Source organism: Sminthopsis crassicaudata, chromosome 3 (genome assembly GCF_048593235.1).
Source record: "Sminthopsis crassicaudata isolate SCR6 chromosome 3, ASM4859323v1, whole genome shotgun sequence".
Lineage (NCBI taxonomy): Eukaryota > Metazoa > Chordata > Mammalia > Dasyuromorphia > Dasyuridae > Sminthopsis > Sminthopsis crassicaudata.
The window spans coordinates 488,661,919-488,682,054 of record NC_133619.1 but is presented as its reverse complement, the minus strand read 5'-3'; the positions used below and the strand labels follow the sequence as shown (position 1 = coordinate 488,682,054).

Below are 20,136 nucleotides of genomic sequence, written 5' to 3'. Positions count from 1 at the left end.
ATATTGGTAGGAGTGGGGCTGAAAACCATCTCTGTTCCTTGTCCTCAAAAAATGAATTGGGGTGGAGTAAGTTTAGGAAGAGGAAACCTCAAGGGGAAGTTGAAAGGGAAGAATAATTATCCCTGTGGTGGCTAGAATTCCTGGGGTTCTCCCTTTTCAGTCTGTCATTTCCTCGCACCCAGGTGGCCCCTATTCATCTCCCAGGCGTTCCTTGGCCCCTGGCCAAGCACTTGCTATGAGCAGTCCCAGCAGCAGCAGCAGAGCTGTGGCAAGCCCCTCCAGCTTGGCCCTGGAATCTCGGTGACTCAAACCAATGTTTACATCTGCTTCTCCATGGAGCAAGAATCTAACAAACAAAACAAAGGAGTGGGGGAGGGGTGGGGAGGGGGAGAGGGCAGCTATCTTGGCTGCTTTTTCTTTCCAGAGTCCTGCCTAATTTCTTCACTTTCTGGGACCCCTGCCCAAGTTTTCAGCTTCCCCATCATCAGCTGCCTGTGGTCCTAGCACTTAGGGTATGATTTCATCTTCGTCATCACCTCCCCATCCAAGAAAGGGCATCATTTCCATAGCAGATTTCCAGGCCACTGTGTCCTAAGGTCCAAGATTACAGCTAAGGCAGTTCCGTACAAATCTTACCTGACATTTTTGATTTAAGGAAGTGAATTGCTGACCAGAACTCTTATCAGGCCGATCTTGATCCAGCTGTGTTCTTCCCGACACTCCTAAATCATTTATCAAAATGTTTATCACCATTCTTCATGGAGGTGAGTGGATATCCCCTCTCTTCTCTTCTCCTAAATTTCCTTACTCTAGCAGAAGATCCTGGAGGATAGCAGCAGTGGATAAAGCATGGAGCCTGGAGTCAGTAAGGTCTGACTCAGACACTTACTAGCTGTGTTGATCCTGGGTAAGTCACGTAACCTCTATTAGCTTCAGGCCCTCATCTGTATTGAGGACACACTGGAGAAAGAAATGGCAAACCATTCCAGTATTTTTGCCAAAAGTCCATGGTGTCGCATACTATCGGACACAACTCTGCACAACCCAACAACAGCAAGGTCCTTGAGGAAAGGCAGATGGAAAATTATCCTCTGCTTGGTTGATGCTCAATAGGAAGAGTCAGGATGTAGACCAGATTGATTTAGGGGATTACCAAGGATAACAATTAGGAAGCTATGTAGTGCAGCTGATAAGGTACTGGTCCTTCAGTTCAAATTCTCACTTAACCTTTGTTTCCTTCAATTTCCTCATCTGTAAAATGAATATACTAGCATCTATCTAAAGGGGTTGTTGTAAGTACAAATAAGGTAACATGTAAAATGTCTTACAAATCATACAAAGATGGAGTAAGAGATGAGAAAAAGAAAACCATTATTATTAATATTGTTTTTAAGAATCCTGTTTTGACCCTGCCTCATGACAGGATATATTGCTGGCCATAATTCCCACAATGTGTTACTTGTTCTTTTGTCTTTAGTCCTTAAACACTTTTTTTTATTAATTCTATTTCCACTGTTCATAGGGAAATGTATTGTTAGTCCAGAAACAAGTAAACTGGAAATTGGACAACTCTATCCCCAGCCCCCTACTAACAAACCACCACCCAGACACACACAACCAAAAGGTTCATTCGCCATGTCATACATTTCTACCTTCAGCCCCAAGGAAAGAGCTCCTTCAGATTAGGGCTTGTGTATTTGATATGAAAAGAAAAGTAACCACAGGCCCATGGGTTATAGAATCATAGAATGTTAAAACTAAAAGAGACCCGTAAAAACTCTAGTCCAAACCTCTTATGGTAGTACATAGAAGCAAATTAGGCTCCAGGGAAGGAAAATAAGTTTCCAAAGATCACATAGGCAACTAGTAGTAAAGCCAAGACCTAGACCCTGGGTTTCAAGGTTGGCCCATCATCTGTTCTGCTTATCCACGGTTAAAGCAAAGTAATCTCAAGGATAAGCTAGGTGACTCAGGAAATGCTTGTGTGGCTGCTCTCTCTCTGTGTGATCTGACTTTTTTACTCTTCCCTCTATGACACCTCCCTCCCCCAGATTTCCTTTTCTCACCTCCTACTCCATCTTCATCTGCCAAGCCTGATGACAAAGCCCAAACTAAAACAACTCTTCCCATCATTGCATAGGTATGTATCCTCTATTGAAGTGCCATAAGGAACAGTTTGGAATGGAATAGCTGCCAAGGTTCTGCCTCCCACACCAATTTTTTTCTGGGAGAGGTCAGCTTCTCTAACCCCTTTGCACATATGTTCCCTTATGTGAAGAGTGTTCTCCCTCTTTACCTCTGCATCTTGGAATACCTGGTTCAGGGACCACTCCCTACATAAAGCCTTTCCAAATCTGTCCCAGCTATTAGCACACTCTTCCTCTTCAAGTTGTTTTGTATTGTTTCATATTTCCTCATATATAAGTTGAATTTCCCTGGACATGTATTACATACCTCCCTCATTCCACCCTCTACTCCTTAAACTGCCTGAGATCACAATGACTTTCTTTTTTTTTTTCTTTTTTTTCACGATGACTTTCTAAACAATTTTTATCTATTCCTCATATGTGCCTCACACATAGTTATTCAATTGTTTCAGTCATGTCCAACTCTTTCTGACCCTATATAGGGTTTTCTTGGCAAAGATACTGGTGTGATTTGCCATTTCCTTCATTTTACAGATGAGGAAACTGAGGTAAGTAGGATAAAGTGACTTGTCCAGAATCATACAATTAGTAAGTGTGTGAAGCTGGATTTGAATTAATGAAAATGAGTCTTCCTTACTCCAGGCCAGGCACTCTATCCACTCTGCCAATTAGCTCATTATTGTGTGAGCTTTAATTTAATAAACATTCATTGAATTGAATTCCAGATCTGAGACAGGCTTAAGGGTCTCATCAGAAGAACAGTATCAGGAGCAGCTAGGTGGAGCAGTACATAGAGAATCAGCCTGAAAGTGAGGAAGACCTGAGTTCAAATCTAACCTCAGACACTTCAACACTTGCTAATGTGTGACTCTGGGCAAATTATTTATCTCCAGTTGCCTCAGAAAAAAAAGGACAGTCTCTAACTTTCTGCAGTAAATCCCAGGACTACATTTCTGCAGCACTTCCCACCACTAAAATATTAACACTGATCTCCACCTAAGAACCCAACTCATGATCAAGAGCATTGTCACTAAACTTCTGTACTGGGACTTTTAATCATAACTTCAGACTTTTTCCTACAGATCATGAAAAGACCCTATTTAATTCTCACTGCAAAGTAGAGGCATTATTGAACAGTATCAAGCAGTGCTGTGGCTGTGAGCCTGAAGGTAAGCTGATATGGCATTCAGAAATCCCCGCTGGAATGGCTAACCCAGTGACAGGCTTCTTGCCTCAAAGAGATGACCAAGAATAATAATCGCTGCTTTAGCTGCAGAATGTAGCTGACTTGTGTAGGTCCCTTTCTACTCAGGAGTTGATAGAAATTTAGGAGAACCAACTCCTCCCCTTTCCATGAATATCCTAACTGGACTAGGTGGGGACATTCCTCCATGCTCCAATGACAGGAACAACAAGCCATGCCAGAGGAAAATAGGGAAAAGCAGGAGGTGTTTGCTGGGCACCTGCTTCTTGGCATTCAAGGATTGATAGAGAATCTTCTTTAAGAAATAGTGCAAGGCAGCTCAAAGCAGAATATTCTTCATAGCTCACTTTATTCCCATAGCCCTCTCTGAGGCTAATTTTTTAATCTACAAAAGTCAGAGTAGTAGTAGCTCTGAACTTGAAGTTGGGAACATCTGGATTCAAATCCTGTCTCAGACACTAGTTTCCTCAAATGTAAAATGGGAATAATAACAACCCCTACCTGACAGTGTGGTTGTGATAATAAAAGCAAATAATGCATGTAAAGCATTTAAAAAATTTTTAAAGTCATGTATAAAGGCAAGCTGTTATGAAAGTATATAGAGATATTATCCTGGTCTAGGCACAAGCACAGCACAAGTAGCCCAAGAAATAAGAGAAATGACAGGGACCCAAATCCAGAGAAATGGTATAGATTCTGAAGACAGAATAGATCCAAGAAAAAAAGATTCTCATTTCCTGAATCCTATCCCAGATATATGCCAAGCCAAGTCTATGTAGCTCAGAAAGGATTTTTCCTATGAATGAATCTCTAGATAGAGCCTCTCTACATTTTGGAATTATTCTGAAAGTGTAGGTATTCTTGGAGGAACATTGCCCCATCTATAAGGTTATTTATAAAATCTTCCTCAATTTGAGGGGAAATCTGAAGTCACCCATTAACCAGTTTTAGTCCTTCACCTATAATATCAACTTTGACTCTTCTATTGGACTATAGGGATGATTGAACTAGCAGACGAGAGTGGTCAGTTGAAAAACCTTCTTCAGTATCCCCATCTCTATGCATCAGAACTGTTGAAGCCTCGAGAAACCTATATCCCTTTCGCTGTAACACGTATGTATCATCCTGGTAATATACCCACCCCAGCAATGGTGTGAAGCATTGGTGTGGGAAAAGGCTATCTTGGAACCTAAAGACAAGCAGAGATTTTAAACTGAATTTCCACTCCATGACCTTTAAGCAGGATTACATATCAATGAACCTTAAATCTATGATTCTCCATAGGATGAAATGCTCCCAGGCCTTTTAGAGCTCACAGACTTCTCTCAGTCTCTAAGCACCTGACTGGGACCACACACATTTTCCAAGGTGTGTCACCCTATTGGGTTTGGCCCTCCTAGCTGTATGCATCCTAGGGAAAGGCTGATTAATAAACAAGTGAAAGAAGGAAGGAAGGAAGGAATAAATGAATGAATCTTCTTTGTCCCAACAGGACCTGAAGGTTCATCAGAACCAGTATTTGTGGCGTTATTAAAGGATGATGAAGTTATTGACTCTAAATTTCTAGGTGAGTGGATCCTCTGAGCAATACCTCAGAAGTGTCCCTTGAGAGAAAGGATTGGTTCTAAATATCTGAAGAAGAAATCTTGTATACACTCACAAACACACACACTTAGTTCCCTAGGTATTTGTATAGCATTTCATGGTTTACAAAACATTTTACTGATATTAGCTCATTCAATTCACATTATCTGTACAAAGTCCTATTCTGATGCCTCATAATAGTTGGTATTATATAGCAATTTAAATCTTGCTTTATAGATACCTTCTCATTTAACAACAGCCCTGGAAAGTAGGTGCTAATCTCTTGCGACCTAGGTTCAGGTTTGCCCTATGATTCAGGAATAAATAATGAGAGTCTATTGATGACTTCTAAGTTATACAGAAGACCCACTCCTCTATATCATAAACATTTTTTTTCAAGAAAAGAATTGGTAAGCATTGAATATGGAAAGCATAAAAATAACATCATAAAAGTGAAAATGCTTATATCTAAAAGATATAAAGGAAAAGATGTTTCTTTTTTTTTTTTAAACACGGACATTATCCTTAAATCAGCTGTCTGTATAAAGTCAAACCACTAATTTATCAGAGCAAAAATCAGCATTAGTTAAAAAGAAAAAAGGTAAAAGAGAAAATAATGGTAAGAAAGTATAAGCAAATTATTTTGAGCTATTCAAAAAAGTAATTAACAATGAAAAAATTGGAAATGATTATAGCTATTTTGTATAGAAGTTTACATCAACAATCAACAGATCGGAAGGAAGGAAGGAAGGAAGGAAGGAAGGAAGGAAGGAAGGAAGGAAGGAAGGAAGGAAGGAAGGAAGGGAAAAAAGATGCACAGAAAGCTCTGGAATTGGTACAATGGATAGAGAGCAGGATCTGGAAGCAAAGAGACCTAAATTCAAAACCTACTTCAGACATTTCCTATTATCCTAGACAAGTCACTTAAGCAAGTCTGCTTCCATTTCTTTACTTGTAAAATGAAGCTAGTAATAGTACCTACTTCCTAGTAGTGTTGTGAGGATAAAATAAGGCAATATTTGTAAACCTTAAAGAACTATATAATTCTGCTGGTTATTATTATTATTATAGAACCAGTTGAGGATCTTTGAAGAAGAATGTTAGTAAAAGATCAGGAAAATATAGGACAGGAAGAGAAAATAAGCTGATCGTAGGTCTAGGAAAAGTATGATAGGTAGACAACCCCAGTTTATATAAATCAATATCAGGAGGAAGTAAGGAGGGCCACTGGCATACCATTTGGGCTCTATGGGGCAGACTTATGGAAGGACATAAGAAGTAGGATAGGGTGGGCAGACATGGCTGGCTTGTAACTTGCAAAAGGGAAGAAAATGCTGAAATCAATGTGATCACTGATCTATTTGAGCATCTGAGAGTGATGCTATGTGATGAAGAGGCTATTCTTATCTTTACAAAGGAGGAAACTGAGGCAAAAACTGAAACAGGTATCTGAATTTTTCTGTGGGTACATTGATAACAGCAGATGATAACAGCAGTCCATGCATATTCCTGGTGGCACTAGCTCTGGTTGCCTAAAACTATCCCCTCCTCTCTTATGAGCTCCAAAGACAGGAAAACATGAATGTAAGGAAACAGGAAGAACAGATGGAGAAATGAACCCTTTTGTTCAGCTTCAGGCTGTTTTTGTTTTGGCCAAGGAGAAGCTTATTCTTGGCCTAGGTTACAGAGAATAGCTCTTGAGAAGGGAAGTAGGACATTCCTGGGATCATAGGATCAACTATCAGGAGTTCAAAAGGACCTCAGATGATATCTAGTCCAGCCCCTCAGTAGTGGACAGAACATTGGATTTAGAGTCAAGAAGATCTGAGTTTGAATTCCTAAGAAGTCATTCAATATCTCTAAATCTCAGATCCCTCACCTGTAAATTGGGGAGGGGGAGAGAAAATAGAACCTACCTCCCAGGATTAAAATTCTATAATATATGTAAAGCCCTTTACAAACTCTATGTTCTATGTACATGTGAGCTATTGCATGAATAGGCAAAGATTTGAATACTACCTGGTACACTTATTAGCTATGTTCATATCTAGTCACTTAATTTAGGCTAAATCACTTAACCTCTCTGTGCCTCAGTTCCCTTATCTGCTAAATGGGCTAGATTAGATGGCCCCACTGGTCCTTTCCAGTTCTAAATCTATACTTTATATAGCCTATACTTTATATAGAACTTTTATTTCATGCAGTAAGCTAGATACTCTAGTGAGAAGAAGTAATTTCTGTCCTCAATTACCTTTCAATCTAATGGGAAAAGGCAAGAGAAGAAGGAAGACTAAAACTTCCATGACAGAAACAACTTTAGAAAAACAAATCTTTGCTATTTCACCTATTCTTAATTGTGCCTTATACACCAAATAGTGAGCTAGCTCCTTCAAAACTCAGATCTGATCTGAATTTCTCTGAATCCCCAGAAATGCCTGGCTCACTGCTGATGTGGTCAAATGATTAAAAGCAACAACTGAGAAATAATTACTGATATAGTCTAGTCACAAGTTCCTAAGCAGGAAACCAGCATAAAAGAGCAACAAGATGATGTTCAGAGTCTTGGACTAAACTATATGTTCCTGGGTCTTTCCTGCTCTCAGATCTCTGGTTTTGTTTCCATGAAATAATTTGAAGAGCCCCATTAAGAATCACTATATAACTATTAATAATTGCAAATAGGACATTTAATTTGACCAACATAAGAGGAGCCTGGAGTGAAATACCATAGCGTTTCCTTGTTGGGAGATTCCCAATCTCCCATGCTACCTCATTGTATGTCTGTACAATGGGGGGAAGAGAGTCAACAGGAAGTCATTTATAGCCCAATGTTATTGCACAGCCCACATTCCCTCCTTCCCAATTTCATTAACAATAATAATACTTAGTAGTCAGGTAATACTTTATCATCAGAGTTCTGTCAAGGCATGAACTAATTCAGGTACACAGCCAGCCACTCCCTGAGAGTTGAGGGGCTGTATTGCCTCTGCAAGGATGAAGCTGATAATTTTATCACACTAAAAATAGTGTTATTACTGGGGAGCACACTGAACTTACTCTCCCAACTTACACATACTCCAGCTGGGTCAATTCTCATAATGTGGCTGGCTAAAAGGTGTCTTGAGATTAAGCATCACCCCTGAGGGGTTGGAAGAGTCAAGTGTTATCTACCTGAGTTCTCATAAGGGTGTTTTCTTCCTGATATCAATCATTAATGATTTGTGCCCCAATACCACAGAACCAGTTGACAATTGGCTATCACAAAGGGCTATTTACTGAAAAGATGTGGTAAGAACAGAAATAAAAGAATTTCCTTCCATCATCTGGAGGCACATCCTTAACCATTTCAGTTCCTGGGAAAAGTGAGCTCAAATTTAAAGCAATTTTTACAAAGAATATGTTCCCAACAAGTTCACTTCTAAATTCAACACAGCCAATGGACAGAATTGCCACACTACTGCTAGGGTCCAGCATCTTGATCACAGGGCATATCCACTGCTTGCTTTGGAGGCCAGTCATTGTTCCTCAAGGTTATGTTATTAGATTTATAACTCTGGCTTGGGCTTTAGTTCCTGGATCTCTATCAGCTTACTCTCCCAACCTTTCAAAGTTCACAATATTGCAGCCTAACTTGTTCCATTTCAAATATTCTTTCTCCTCAAGGAAGAAAAGAATAAACAGAACAGAAATGAAAGCAACACAGACAGGCCGTGTGTTCACAGACTACATAGAAGCATAAAAGGATAAAAGAATAAAAAGCCTCAGTTCTTCCCTCTCTACTAGAAGGCTTATAGCAGCAGTCTTTACCCTCTCACCAGAACACAGCCAGGAAAGAAAAAAGAAAACATCCTGGCTTAATAGTGTCTTTTAAATGTATTCTCAGTTCTAGATCCAAAGTGTATCAGAAGGTACCTCTTCTTCACATGATAAACCAATTGGAAACAATAGGTATTCTTGTACTGAATTGAGGAGTACAATCCTTCCATTTCAGGTCATCTTGCCTTTCCAGACTCAGAATCCTCAGTCTCTTCCCTGTGGAGATTACATCAGCAGAGAATGTGGCATATGCTCACAAGGGATGAGCTTGCCTAGTTCATTGCATTATTTACTGGAGGAGGCAAAACCCACAACGAAGGCTCATTATGGATGTTTCCATCACCCATCTTAAATATATAATGATACAGATGGCATAGCCTCCACCCCTTCCAAAATGAACATTGCATTGTATCACATTTCAATAAACATACTCAATCTATGTAATATCTCTGAACCCCAGTTTCCTCATCTATAATACAAGATTGGACTACATAACTTATGTATGGCTAATTTAGAAGATTACTGTATACAGAGCTATTCTAGGCACAAGGAAAGCAAAGATTCGAGTTTCCTCTTAAGTTCAATTTAATAGGATGTAATTCAGAGCTAGATAATTTTATTATATAGTATATGATAACTGTCTTTTAGAGAGTTATGTGCTGTGTGAAATGTGAAGGCCAAAGTGGCCACCAATGGGAATATCTGGAAGGCTTCATAGAAGAATGAACATTGAAATTAGGCTTTAAAGGACAGAGAGGGAAGATATTGCTGAGAAAAAAGAGCTTGAGCACAGACATGGAAGTGTGAAACTGAAAGGTTGTGTTCAAAAGACAGAAGGTAATGCTGCTGGGTTAAAGTATAGAAGATGGAGAAATATAGAGAAAAGTAATAAACCCATCTGTGCTAGGCCTTAAATGCCAAGCAAATTATGAACATTATTCAGTAGGCAGTGGACTGAGTTTCTAAAGCACAATAATATATTAAGTTGATGTATTTCTATTCTGTAATATATATATATATATATATATATATATATATATAACTACTACTGAGTACTAGACCCCCTTATCAATAACATTTGGGTTAGGGTTAGGGGAGGTTCACTTGTACCAAGGAAATCAATGAAAGGACTTTGTCATACTGTGAAGTCCTTAGGAAATTGTAGTTTAAAAAGGCAGAAAGAAGCAATTGTACTGGGTGAATTGCCTGAAACCCATCTATTGAATTGCCTGAAACCCACCTATTCAAAGAGACCTCTAGCTAGAAAGGAAGTGGCTGGGGGAGATGAAGAGCATTGGAAATTAAATACTAAGCTAAATTACCAAGATTTATAGCACATTTTTGAATACCCTCTGATGAGAGATGGATGATGTGAAAGGATGTCAGCCAGTCTGGAGCTGGACCTTAACAGGTTACAATTTTCTCAGTAGCTAATGGGAATAGTGTTGGTGGGGGTTAACCCATGAAACAGGCTGTCAGCCAACCAGCATGGACAATCAATATGGAAAGAAGAATCATTCAGGATGGAAGAAAAAGAAATGTTTGACACTTAGCTAGGGCACTCTACAGAGACAATGTGGGAACTGGCTAAGGACTGAAGAAAGGAAATGTAGGAAGCCACAAGAGAGTATTTAATGGTTCACATTCAACATTCCCTTAAAGATTTATGCCCTAAGATTAAGGGATTTGAATGTTTTCAAATAACAAAATAAAAATAATCAAATAAAATAATTGGTAGCACTGAAAGTATATGAGGTGATTGTGTGAAGTTCCTTGAGACCCAAAGGGAAGAAGAAAAGGTCTCCAGTTTCATGTTATGATTGAAAGGGGTGCCTCAGAAATAATGAAAAGGATAGTGTCCAGGGAACACTGGGAACCATAATGGGGATTAGGAGATCATGATGAAATAATAGGGCCTCCCTTATTAATTACCTAAAATTGGTATGATTTCTTCAGTCACTTAGAAACAAAGCTAATGAAGTGTGTGAGGTAAGGAGTTACCATAGAATCCTAAGAAAGTTTTTCAGAGATGGCCCACCAAGAAAAGAAGAAAAGGTTACTCAAACTGGACCAAAGTAGCTCAGGCCAAGCTTCCTGGAAGTTGGCCCAGCATGGAGAGAGAAAAGAGATTAACATGATAAGATACTTCAGAAGCAGCACCAAAAAGATGTGAAGGAATGGGGTGGGGATGGGAAGCAGGAAGAATTGTATGGAGATTTTACAGGGCCTGAAGAACAGACCATCATCTGAGGAAAAAGGACAGAGAAGGAGCCAATGAAGTCTCAATTCCACACACACAGGATGACTCTATGTGGCTTGTATACAACCCACCTTGGTGATTTCTGACCTTTCTGAAAACAACCTCAGAATTGACGTTTTCTTTTTGATTTGATGCTAGGCTTCCCTATCTTACTCAAATGAGGAGAACAATGGCCACTTTTGGGCCTGATCCCAATGCTTATCAGAACAGAAGTTTTGACTTCCTCCTTAGTTATCCTGATGAGCCTTTCCCCACTCCCAGGGACTCAATATATTGGGGACAGAAGTGCAGACACCAAAGTGATGCAACTCAGCGAACTCAAAGAAATCCACCCCCTCAATCTATTCTAGTAGTTGCGATTGCAGTTAGAAAACTGCTTATTGCAGAGATGGAGGCTCCCTCTGAATCTTAGAATCCTATATTTTAAAAATATATAGCTGAATGATAGATGATAAATGAATGAATGAATACACAAATAAATGAACAAGCAAATGAACAAGTGGTAAAAATTTTAAAAATAACTAAACTGGAACAAATTCAAATTAATAAAACATGCAGTATTCCATTCAGTTTGAATCTGACTTAGAAGCAGCTAGATGGTGCTGTGGATAGAGTGTTAGCTTAGAGTCAAGGAGATGTAAGTTTGTTTCAGATACTTAACTAATTGTATAAGCCTGGACAAATCAGTTAACCACTCTGTATCAATATTCTTTTCTGTAATATGGATACTAATAGTACCTACATCATAGAGACATTGTAACAATCAAATGATACCTCATTTGATATTTGTAAATCATTTCATAAACCTTAAAGCATATAAATGCTATTTAATTATATACCCTCTGTAGGAAAGTTTTCTATCTATAAAAGGTTAATAATAATCTTAGCTATGAATCTGACTTGGACACTAATTTGGAGACAAATAGTAAGCAAAAATTCACTAGCACAGGAAGGATAAAAGATACTGATTCTACTTCTCAGTGATTCTCAATGGTAAAAGGGATGCTCAACAGAGCATACTGGTCAGGATGCTGTGTAACCTGTACTGGTTGGTGATTTGGTCTCAAAAGAGAGATACTTTCCTCTAAAGGGTTGATCATTTTGACTTTAGCTAACTGAGCTTTAAGGCTCAGAAAGGTTCAATACTATCAGTGCCTTACCTTTCCTGATTAGAATTTCTTTGTCCATTCTCTGAAGCTGCTCTGAAGCATGTGAGAAACTCCAATTCTCCAGTGCCTGAGAAACAATCAAAACCTGGGAAGACCAAGAGAAAAACATTGTATTCTGAAGCGCTGATGAGAAAGGTAAGTATCTAACTGAGGATCCCAATTGGCCTTTCCTTTTTTCCCTTTATAGTAGACTAACATGCCAAAATTGTCTCTGCCTCTGTTTCAGGCAAACTGAAAACTCCTTAAGGAGCGACAAGAGGCAGCAAGGTTCCTAGGGAGATTCTGGATTCAGATACTGGATACTGGATTCAGAGTTGGAAGATATGGGTTTAAATCTTGGTCCTATCACATATGATCTTTGTGATCTTAAGTAAGTCCTTTTACCCTCTCTGGGTTTCAGCTTCCTCATCTACAAAATGAGAGGGTTCAACAAAAAATCTCTAAAGCCCCATCTAGTTTTAATTCTATGAAACTAAAGCAGAATTATATTCTTATCATGTCCTTTATGTGGGATGGAGGCACTGTAAAAAAAAGCACTGGGGCAAAACATCTGCTTTAGCTAGTAGTAAAACATTTTCACAACCTGTAATAAATATCATATATATACTGAGCTTGAAATGCATCCCTTTTTTAACTATCCATCACTGATACATGTGTGTAACTTCATGGCTTGAATCCCAGGTTGTCTCATACTTACACAGCATCTTCTTGCTTATCTTCTTGGTCCATTTAGCATACATTCAGAGAAATCTAAGGCTATGGAAATTATTTCAAAAGATTTTCGATTTTGTCTATGTAATTCAATTCAACAATGTTTATTAAGTAGCTAACATCACAGTAAAGCATAGAGGTATATTGACAAAATAGCCCCTGCTCTCAAGGAGTTTATGTTCTTTTGGAAAGATAATTATACGCAAAGTAATACAAAGCAGTTTTAAGAGGGAGAGAGAACTAAAAACAGAATCAGAAAAGATGATCTGTTGGAGGGTGAATCATTCCTATACTTAGAAGGAAGCTAAGGTTCTACAATCAGAAATGCATGTCAGACTTGGCAGATCTTCTATGGAGATCACATTTCTCCATGTCTTAATACAGTTTCATCAATCAATAAATCATTTCAACATTTTATATCAATAATCAAATATTAAACAAACAATATTAAGTACCAACTGTGTGCCAGGCACTGTGCTAAGCAAAAAGGAGCAAAATCCTTGTCCTAAAGAAGCAAGGACTCCTTTTTTTTGTCTTCTTCATCCAAGAAATGAATTTTATTGTGTATGGGTTGTGTGATAAGATCTATTCCAAAATCTATATGATTGATATATTAAACATGTATTATAAAATTATGATTGATTTATCTAATGGGAGAGACAACATGCAAACAAATATATACAAAACAATCTATGTACAGGATAAATAGGAAATAATTATAGGAGGGAAACCACTGGAATTGAAGGTGATTGAGAAAGGCTTCCTGTAGAAGGTGGGATTTTAGTCAGGATTTAAGGGAAACTAGGAAGATCAGTAGTTGGAGATAAAGAAGAAGAACACTCCAAGCATAAAAACAGAGAGTGAAAATGCCCAGAACTAAGAGATGGAGTATCTTATATGTGGAAAAGTCATGAGGAAGAGTATGCATTGGAGGGGAGTAAGGTGTAAGAAGACTACAAAATTAGGAGGATGGTAAATTATGAAGGGCTTTGAATGTCCAAAAGAGGGTTTTGTTTTGCTCTTTGAAGCAACAGGAAACCACAAGAGTTTATATTGATTAGGGTAGAGGGATACAGGAAAGGGTCATATGATTGAGCCTACATTCTAGGAAAATCACTTTAGTGACTGGCTGAAGAATGGATTGAAATGGGGAGAGCCTTGAAACAGGCAGACCCACCAGCAGGTTATTGCAATAATCAAGGCATGAGATGATGGGGACATATGCTAGAGAAATGACTGTCATAAAAGAGAAGGATATATATTTGAGAAATGTTGCAAAGGTGAAATCAACACAAATTGGTAACAGCTTGTATATGGGAATTAGCAGATAGTGAAAAATTCAGGATGCTTCCTGGGTTGTGTACCTCAAGAATTAGGAGGATGGCGCTGTCCTCTATAATTATAAGGGTGGTAGTAGGCAAGAAGTGTTGGGGGAAAGATAATTAGTTTCTATGACAATAATAAGAATATTATGATGGGGAGGCTATAGAGGGAAGCAGCTAAAGGCATAAAAAGAGGTTGAAGAAGCAAATGTATTTTGTTTAATATATTAACTAGAGCTGGCCCTAAATGCAATAACAGGAAAGGGAACTATTATAGAATTAGAAGGGATTCTAGAGATCATCTAGTCCAATCTATCAGTGCCTTAATCCCCACTACAACAGCCCCTATAGATATTCACTCACCCAGTTTCCCTTTGAACACTTTCATCAATGAGGTACTTACTATTTTATGAAGTAAACCACCCATTGTTGAACAGCTCTGATTGGACCCTTTAGAGTCACATAGAATAATACTAATTTTCCAAATAATTACCCTTTTTTTTGAAGAAACAATAGAATTTATCAATATTCTTCAAATGTGGTCTGCAGAACTGAACATAGTTCTCTAGGTGTGATCAAATACAGCAGAACTCTCCCTTTCTGGGTTTTAGTCAAAAGAGGGTGCTTGTTAGCATCTATGTGACATTGTTGACTTATATTGAGTTTGCAATTAACCAAAACAAACTATATTGTTTTATACAAAAGTATATTTAATCAGCCATGCTTCCTTTTGTGTGCATGCAATTTAATGTTCTTTACCCAAAGTTCAACCTAGAGAAGGTCTCAAAGTGTGGCACTTCAAACACTATAGAACCTCAAAGTCAAAACTAATTTACAATAACACAAAGATGTTTTCATTTCTAATGTAGTAAATATCAGTTGTTATAACACCAAAATCAAAAGCTCTTTAGGGTCTTCTATATCTTTATCCAAACTAATGAGAAAAAATGTTCAACAGCAAAAGTACAATGATAGACAACAAAAAAAACCTCATTCCAGGTTGATAATGACTCATTAATCAAAGCTTATTGGATGCAGTGGTCCACCACCTGGGTTGTCATTGAGATCATATCCTTTTTCTTGATCTTATCTACAAGGAAATCATGAAGGACTTAGTCAAAAATCTTGTTAAACTTCAGATATAGTACACCTGCAACATTTACATGATCTTAGAGACAAATTAGATGCCAAAAGTTCATATATAATTGACAGTGTGACAACCCTAATTGTCTCTGCTTATGATATGTATATGTAAATTCTGATGTCACTCTTTCAGAGATCTGTCATTCTTCAATGTGGGTGCTCCCACCTTACTGTTGTGGATTGCAGACTGGCTATAAATCTCCACTATGGTATAGTAATTGGTCTTCAAGTGTTGTTTGCCATGATCAAGGTTTCATAAATAAAGGGGATAGAAAATGTGTCTATTCATTTGTTTGCACATTAGAATGAACTTTATTGCGCAGTGTAAACATTTTAAAATCTAGTTGTAGTAGTCCAGTAGAGCCCAAGATGGTCTATAGTTCAAGGCCAAGATTAGAATGAAATGAGATGTTCACCGTTTATCTAACAGTTAGAAACAAAAAGATTTCTTTGTCATTACAGAGAATGGATTTCAAATTTAAAATTTCAAATTCAAAAAGATATTTATTAAGGATAGAACCTTGATCCAACTCTGCGACTCTCTTGTGCTGGTATTGGTCCTGCTGGTCTGACTACAGTCAGAAATCTGAAAGAAACTCTCCAGTGTCTCATGTCTTAACCAGTTTTGTTATTGGGCTTACCAAGAAGCCTTTGCTCACTGAGCCAGTTAAAATTTGAGGCCAATAACTTGAAGGAAAACCTAGCCTAAACCACATGGTGAGACTTTAGAATGTTGTTCCCAGTATACTAATAGACAAACAATAATTTGTAGCTCTTTAGTTGGTCCAGTGTTAATATGGAAGGAAGGAAGGAAGAAAGGAAGAAAAAGGAAGGAAGGAAGGAAGGAAGGGGGGAAGGGGGGAAGGGGGGAAGGGGGGAAGGGGGGAAGGAATGGAGGGAGGGAAGGAGGGAGGGAAGGAATGGAGGGAGGAAGGAAATAAGTATTTATTAATCACCTATGATGTGCTAGGCATTTTAAGAATATTCTCATTTGACCTTTCAACCCCGAGAAGTTAGATGCTATAAAGATCTTCATGTCACAGATGAGGAAACAGAAACAAATAGAAGCTAATTGTTTTTTTCCCTGGGTCTAAATGACTAAAGCTAGATTTGAATCCAGGTCTTCATGACTCCAGACTCAGTACTCTATCCATTATGCCAATTTCTCTGTGTTCTGTGCCTCTCCCTCTCTTACCATAATAATCACTCTTTAGGAAAATACTCATAAAGTCCTGAATGCTATTTCTACTCCTATGAAAGAGTGTTCCAAATCACTATTGATCAGAGAAATGCAAATTAAGACAACTCTGAGATACCATTACATACCTATCAGATTGGCTAAGATGACAGAAAAAGATAATGACTAATGTTGTAGGGGATGCAGGAAAACTGGGACATTGGTGCATTGTTGGTGGAGTTATGAATGGAGCCAACCATTCTGGAGAACAATTTGGAACTATGCTCAAAAAGTTATCAAACTGTGCATACCCTTTGATACAGCTGTGCTGCTACTGAGCTTATATCCCGAAGAGTTATTAAAGAAGAGAAAGAGACTTGTATGTGCCAAAATGTTTGTGGCAGCCATTTTTGTATTGGCTAGAAATTGAATGGATGCCCATCAATTGGAGATTGGCTGAAGTAAATTATGGTATATGAATGTTATATTATTGTTCTGTAAGAAATGACCAGCAGGATGAATATAGAGAGACTTGGAGAGATTTACATGAACTGATGCTAAATGAAATGAGCAGAACCAGGAGATAATTATACATTTCAACAACAATATTGTATGAGGATGTATTCTAATGGAAGCAGATATCTTTGACAATGATAAGATCCAATTCAGTTCCAATTGATCAGTGATGGACAGAATCAGGTACACCCTAAGAAAGAACACTGGGAAATGAATGTGGACTTCTTGCATTTTGTTTTCTTCTCAGGTTATTTTTACCTTCCAAATAAATTTTTCTTGTGCAACAAGAGAACCGTACAGATATGTACACATATATTGTATTTAAGATATACTTTAACATGTTTAACATATATGAGACTGCCTTCCATCTAGAGGAGAGGTTGGAGGGAGTAAAGGGAAAATTTGGAACAAAAATGAGTGCAAGGGGCAATGTTGAGAAATTACTCATGCATACGTTCTGTCAATAAAAAGCTATACTATTTAAAAAAAAAAAGAAAAGAAAAATCACCTTTCTTAGGTAAATGTAAACATAAAAAAGAGTCAAGTCCATCACAGCTGATCATCACATAATCTTGTTGCTGTATACTTAGCATCAGTTCATATAAGTGTCTCCCAGCCTTTCTGAAATTGTCCTGCTGATCGTTTTTTATAGAATAATAAAAGATCCAATGATTTTTAAAGACAAACAACATGAGTGTTTATTGTGGTCTGTGTCACAGATAGGTTCCTTGGGCTTAGGCAAGGGTGATAACATGCAGAAGAGAGAGAGATTATGTGGCATGCCTCTCTCAAATACTAAGAATTTTGCTTCTACTGGCTCAAGAATACACAGAGACAACCATGAACACACAAATACGCACAGTGAAAACAGAATTTAAAAGTATTAACTGAGAAGCAACACTGAGACTGAATTAATATAGCACAATGGATAGAAAACTGAACCTGGAGTTAGCAAAACCTAAGTTCACTTCCAGCCTCAATCACTCACTGGCTGTATGATCCTGGATATCACTTAATCTCTATATACCTATTTCCTCTTATATAAAATGCAAATGATCATAGTACTTTCTAGTACTTGTAAAGTGTTTTACAAATATTATCTCATTTGATCATCACTACAGATAATATTTGTAAAACACTTTACAAATTTTAATGCACTATGTAAATACTAGCTATCATTATTATTGTTGTTCTTACTTAAATAACTATGCAGGATCTGTGATTTCATTAATGTGAATAGAGGTTTAAATTATACCATAGTCATGTTTTCTTCTCCTATGAGACTCTTATTTATGTCCTCCAGTAAATCCTCCATTGTACATGCTTCGGTCTTCCTGTAGATTTCTTCATGTATTATAAAACTGGAGTTAACTATCTATCAATTATCACTGTGTACTATCATCTAAAAAAAATAGCCTAGAGAACCTATATCTGAATCATTTGGAAGATTAAATTATACTGCCAGAAAAAGTGTCTTTTAATAATTTAATAGGCTACAAAATTTTAAAAAAGGAAATTGGAGAATTATACTCCTATTAGAGCCAAAGAAATTGAGCACCTCCTCCAAATTTGGTTACTAACTAAAGGTTACACAGCAAGTTAAAAGAAGGCTCAGGTTTTAAACTTTCAACTTAAAAGCTCCCTACTGTTCCTTCTCTTATTTTTCTATATTAACAGGTTCTCTTTTGCATATCACTGGTAAAAGTAGGCTGGCAGCCCTTTGGACTTTATTTTCAAGGTATCATTAACAATATCAGATATTAGTCAAGTGCTTCAATGTTGAAAAAGTGTTTTATAAACATTTGAGCCTAGTAATTTTCAGAAGGTCCACTAGGTAGTTCAGTGGATAGAGTAACAGGCCTGTAGTCAGGAAGAACTGAGTTCAAATTTTACCTCACACACTTACAAACTAACCTTATTTGCCTTAGTTTCTGTAAAATGAACTGGAGAAGAAAATGGCAAAATATTCCAGTATCTTTGCCAAGAAAACCCCAAATGGAATCAAAAAGAGTCAGACATGACTGAAAAATGGCTGAACAACAACAAACTCTCAGAGAAAGGTAATACAGGTTTTATTATCCCCATCTTCAGATAAATAAATTAATATTCTAAGAAGGTATGTGACTTGTCTCTGGTCACACAGCTTACAAGTACCAAAAGAAGAAACTGATTCTTAATACAGATAGAGGTTCTATCCACTAGTATTATAGCTGCCTCTCTTTTCTAATTCTTGCTTCTGACACACAATTATTTATGCATTTCTTCTTTAATAGTATCAATCACTAGGTAAACCACAATGTCTTCATCCAGGAAGTCCCCTACTATGTGAGCTCACAAATATCTCTCCTTATGACATCATTGATCTTCTTGACTGATCTGCTTATTTGGCAGTTACTGCTTAGCAACACCCCCTATTTTGTTGTCTCTTGTTGCCACTTAATTCTTGTATATTTATTAACCTTTCAATGTGTGTATATCAATCAACCGATAAGCATTTTAAGCGCATATTATGTACCAAGCACTAGGGATATAAGTAATAATAATAATAGTTTTAAATTTTACAGAATTAATTAATTTTTCCTTTCCTACACAGCTAATAAATATCTGAGACCATTTGGACTGATGAAGATGAATTAGCCAACATTTATTAGTAACTTATTATATGCATTCAGGGGAAGCTAAGTTTTACAGTGGATAGAGTCCAGGACCTGGAATCAGAAAAACTCATCTTTCTAAGTAACTTAATCCTTTTTGTCCCAGTTTCCTCAACTGTAAAATGAACTGAAGAAGGAAATGGCATACCATTTTAATTTCTTTACCAAGAAAACTTTTGCATGAAAGTTGTACACAACTAAAATTGATTCAATAACAGTAATGTGCTAATCATTGCACAATCACTTTATAATTATTATCTCATTTTATCCTCACAACCACCTTGGAGAGTAGATGCTATTATTATCCCCATTTCACAGATAAAACTGAGGTAAACAAAGATTAAATAACTTGCCTAGAGGCAACACATTCAGTAAGTATTTGAAATTGGATTTTAACTCTTCCTGACTCTGAGTCCAACATTCTGTCCACTAG

General features: G+C 37.5%; 1 protein-coding gene across 5 annotated transcripts; it reads left to right on the top strand.

Moving 5' to 3' along the window:
- Nucleotides 1-347: 347 nt before the first annotated feature.
- On the top strand, nucleotides 348-19,729 carry LOC141563110 (uncharacterized protein CXorf65 homolog). Of its 5 annotated transcripts, XR_012488325.1 has the most exons (8): nucleotides 348-764; nucleotides 3,230-3,316; nucleotides 4,348-4,464; nucleotides 4,844-4,918; nucleotides 12,209-12,315; nucleotides 12,407-12,550; nucleotides 18,978-19,109; nucleotides 19,643-19,729. XR_012488325.1 is itself a non-coding variant. In XM_074303741.1 (6 exons), exons 1-6 carry the CDS (start codon nucleotides 740-742, stop codon nucleotides 12,413-12,415), a joined length of 420 nt encoding a protein of 139 aa, XP_074159842.1. In that variant the 5' UTR covers nucleotides 348-739; the 3' UTR covers nucleotides 12,416-12,785. The 5 variants fall into 5 exon arrangements, 3 of the variants coding, with proteins under 3 accessions (XP_074159842.1, XP_074159843.1, XP_074159844.1); XR_012488326.1 differs by lacking the exons at nucleotides 12,209-12,315; nucleotides 12,407-12,550; nucleotides 18,978-19,109; nucleotides 19,643-19,729 and adding exons at nucleotides 8,599-8,843; nucleotides 8,927-9,205; XM_074303741.1 differs by lacking the exons at nucleotides 18,978-19,109; nucleotides 19,643-19,729 and having other exon boundaries at nucleotides 12,407-12,785.
- Nucleotides 19,730-20,136: the final 407 nt, after the last annotated feature.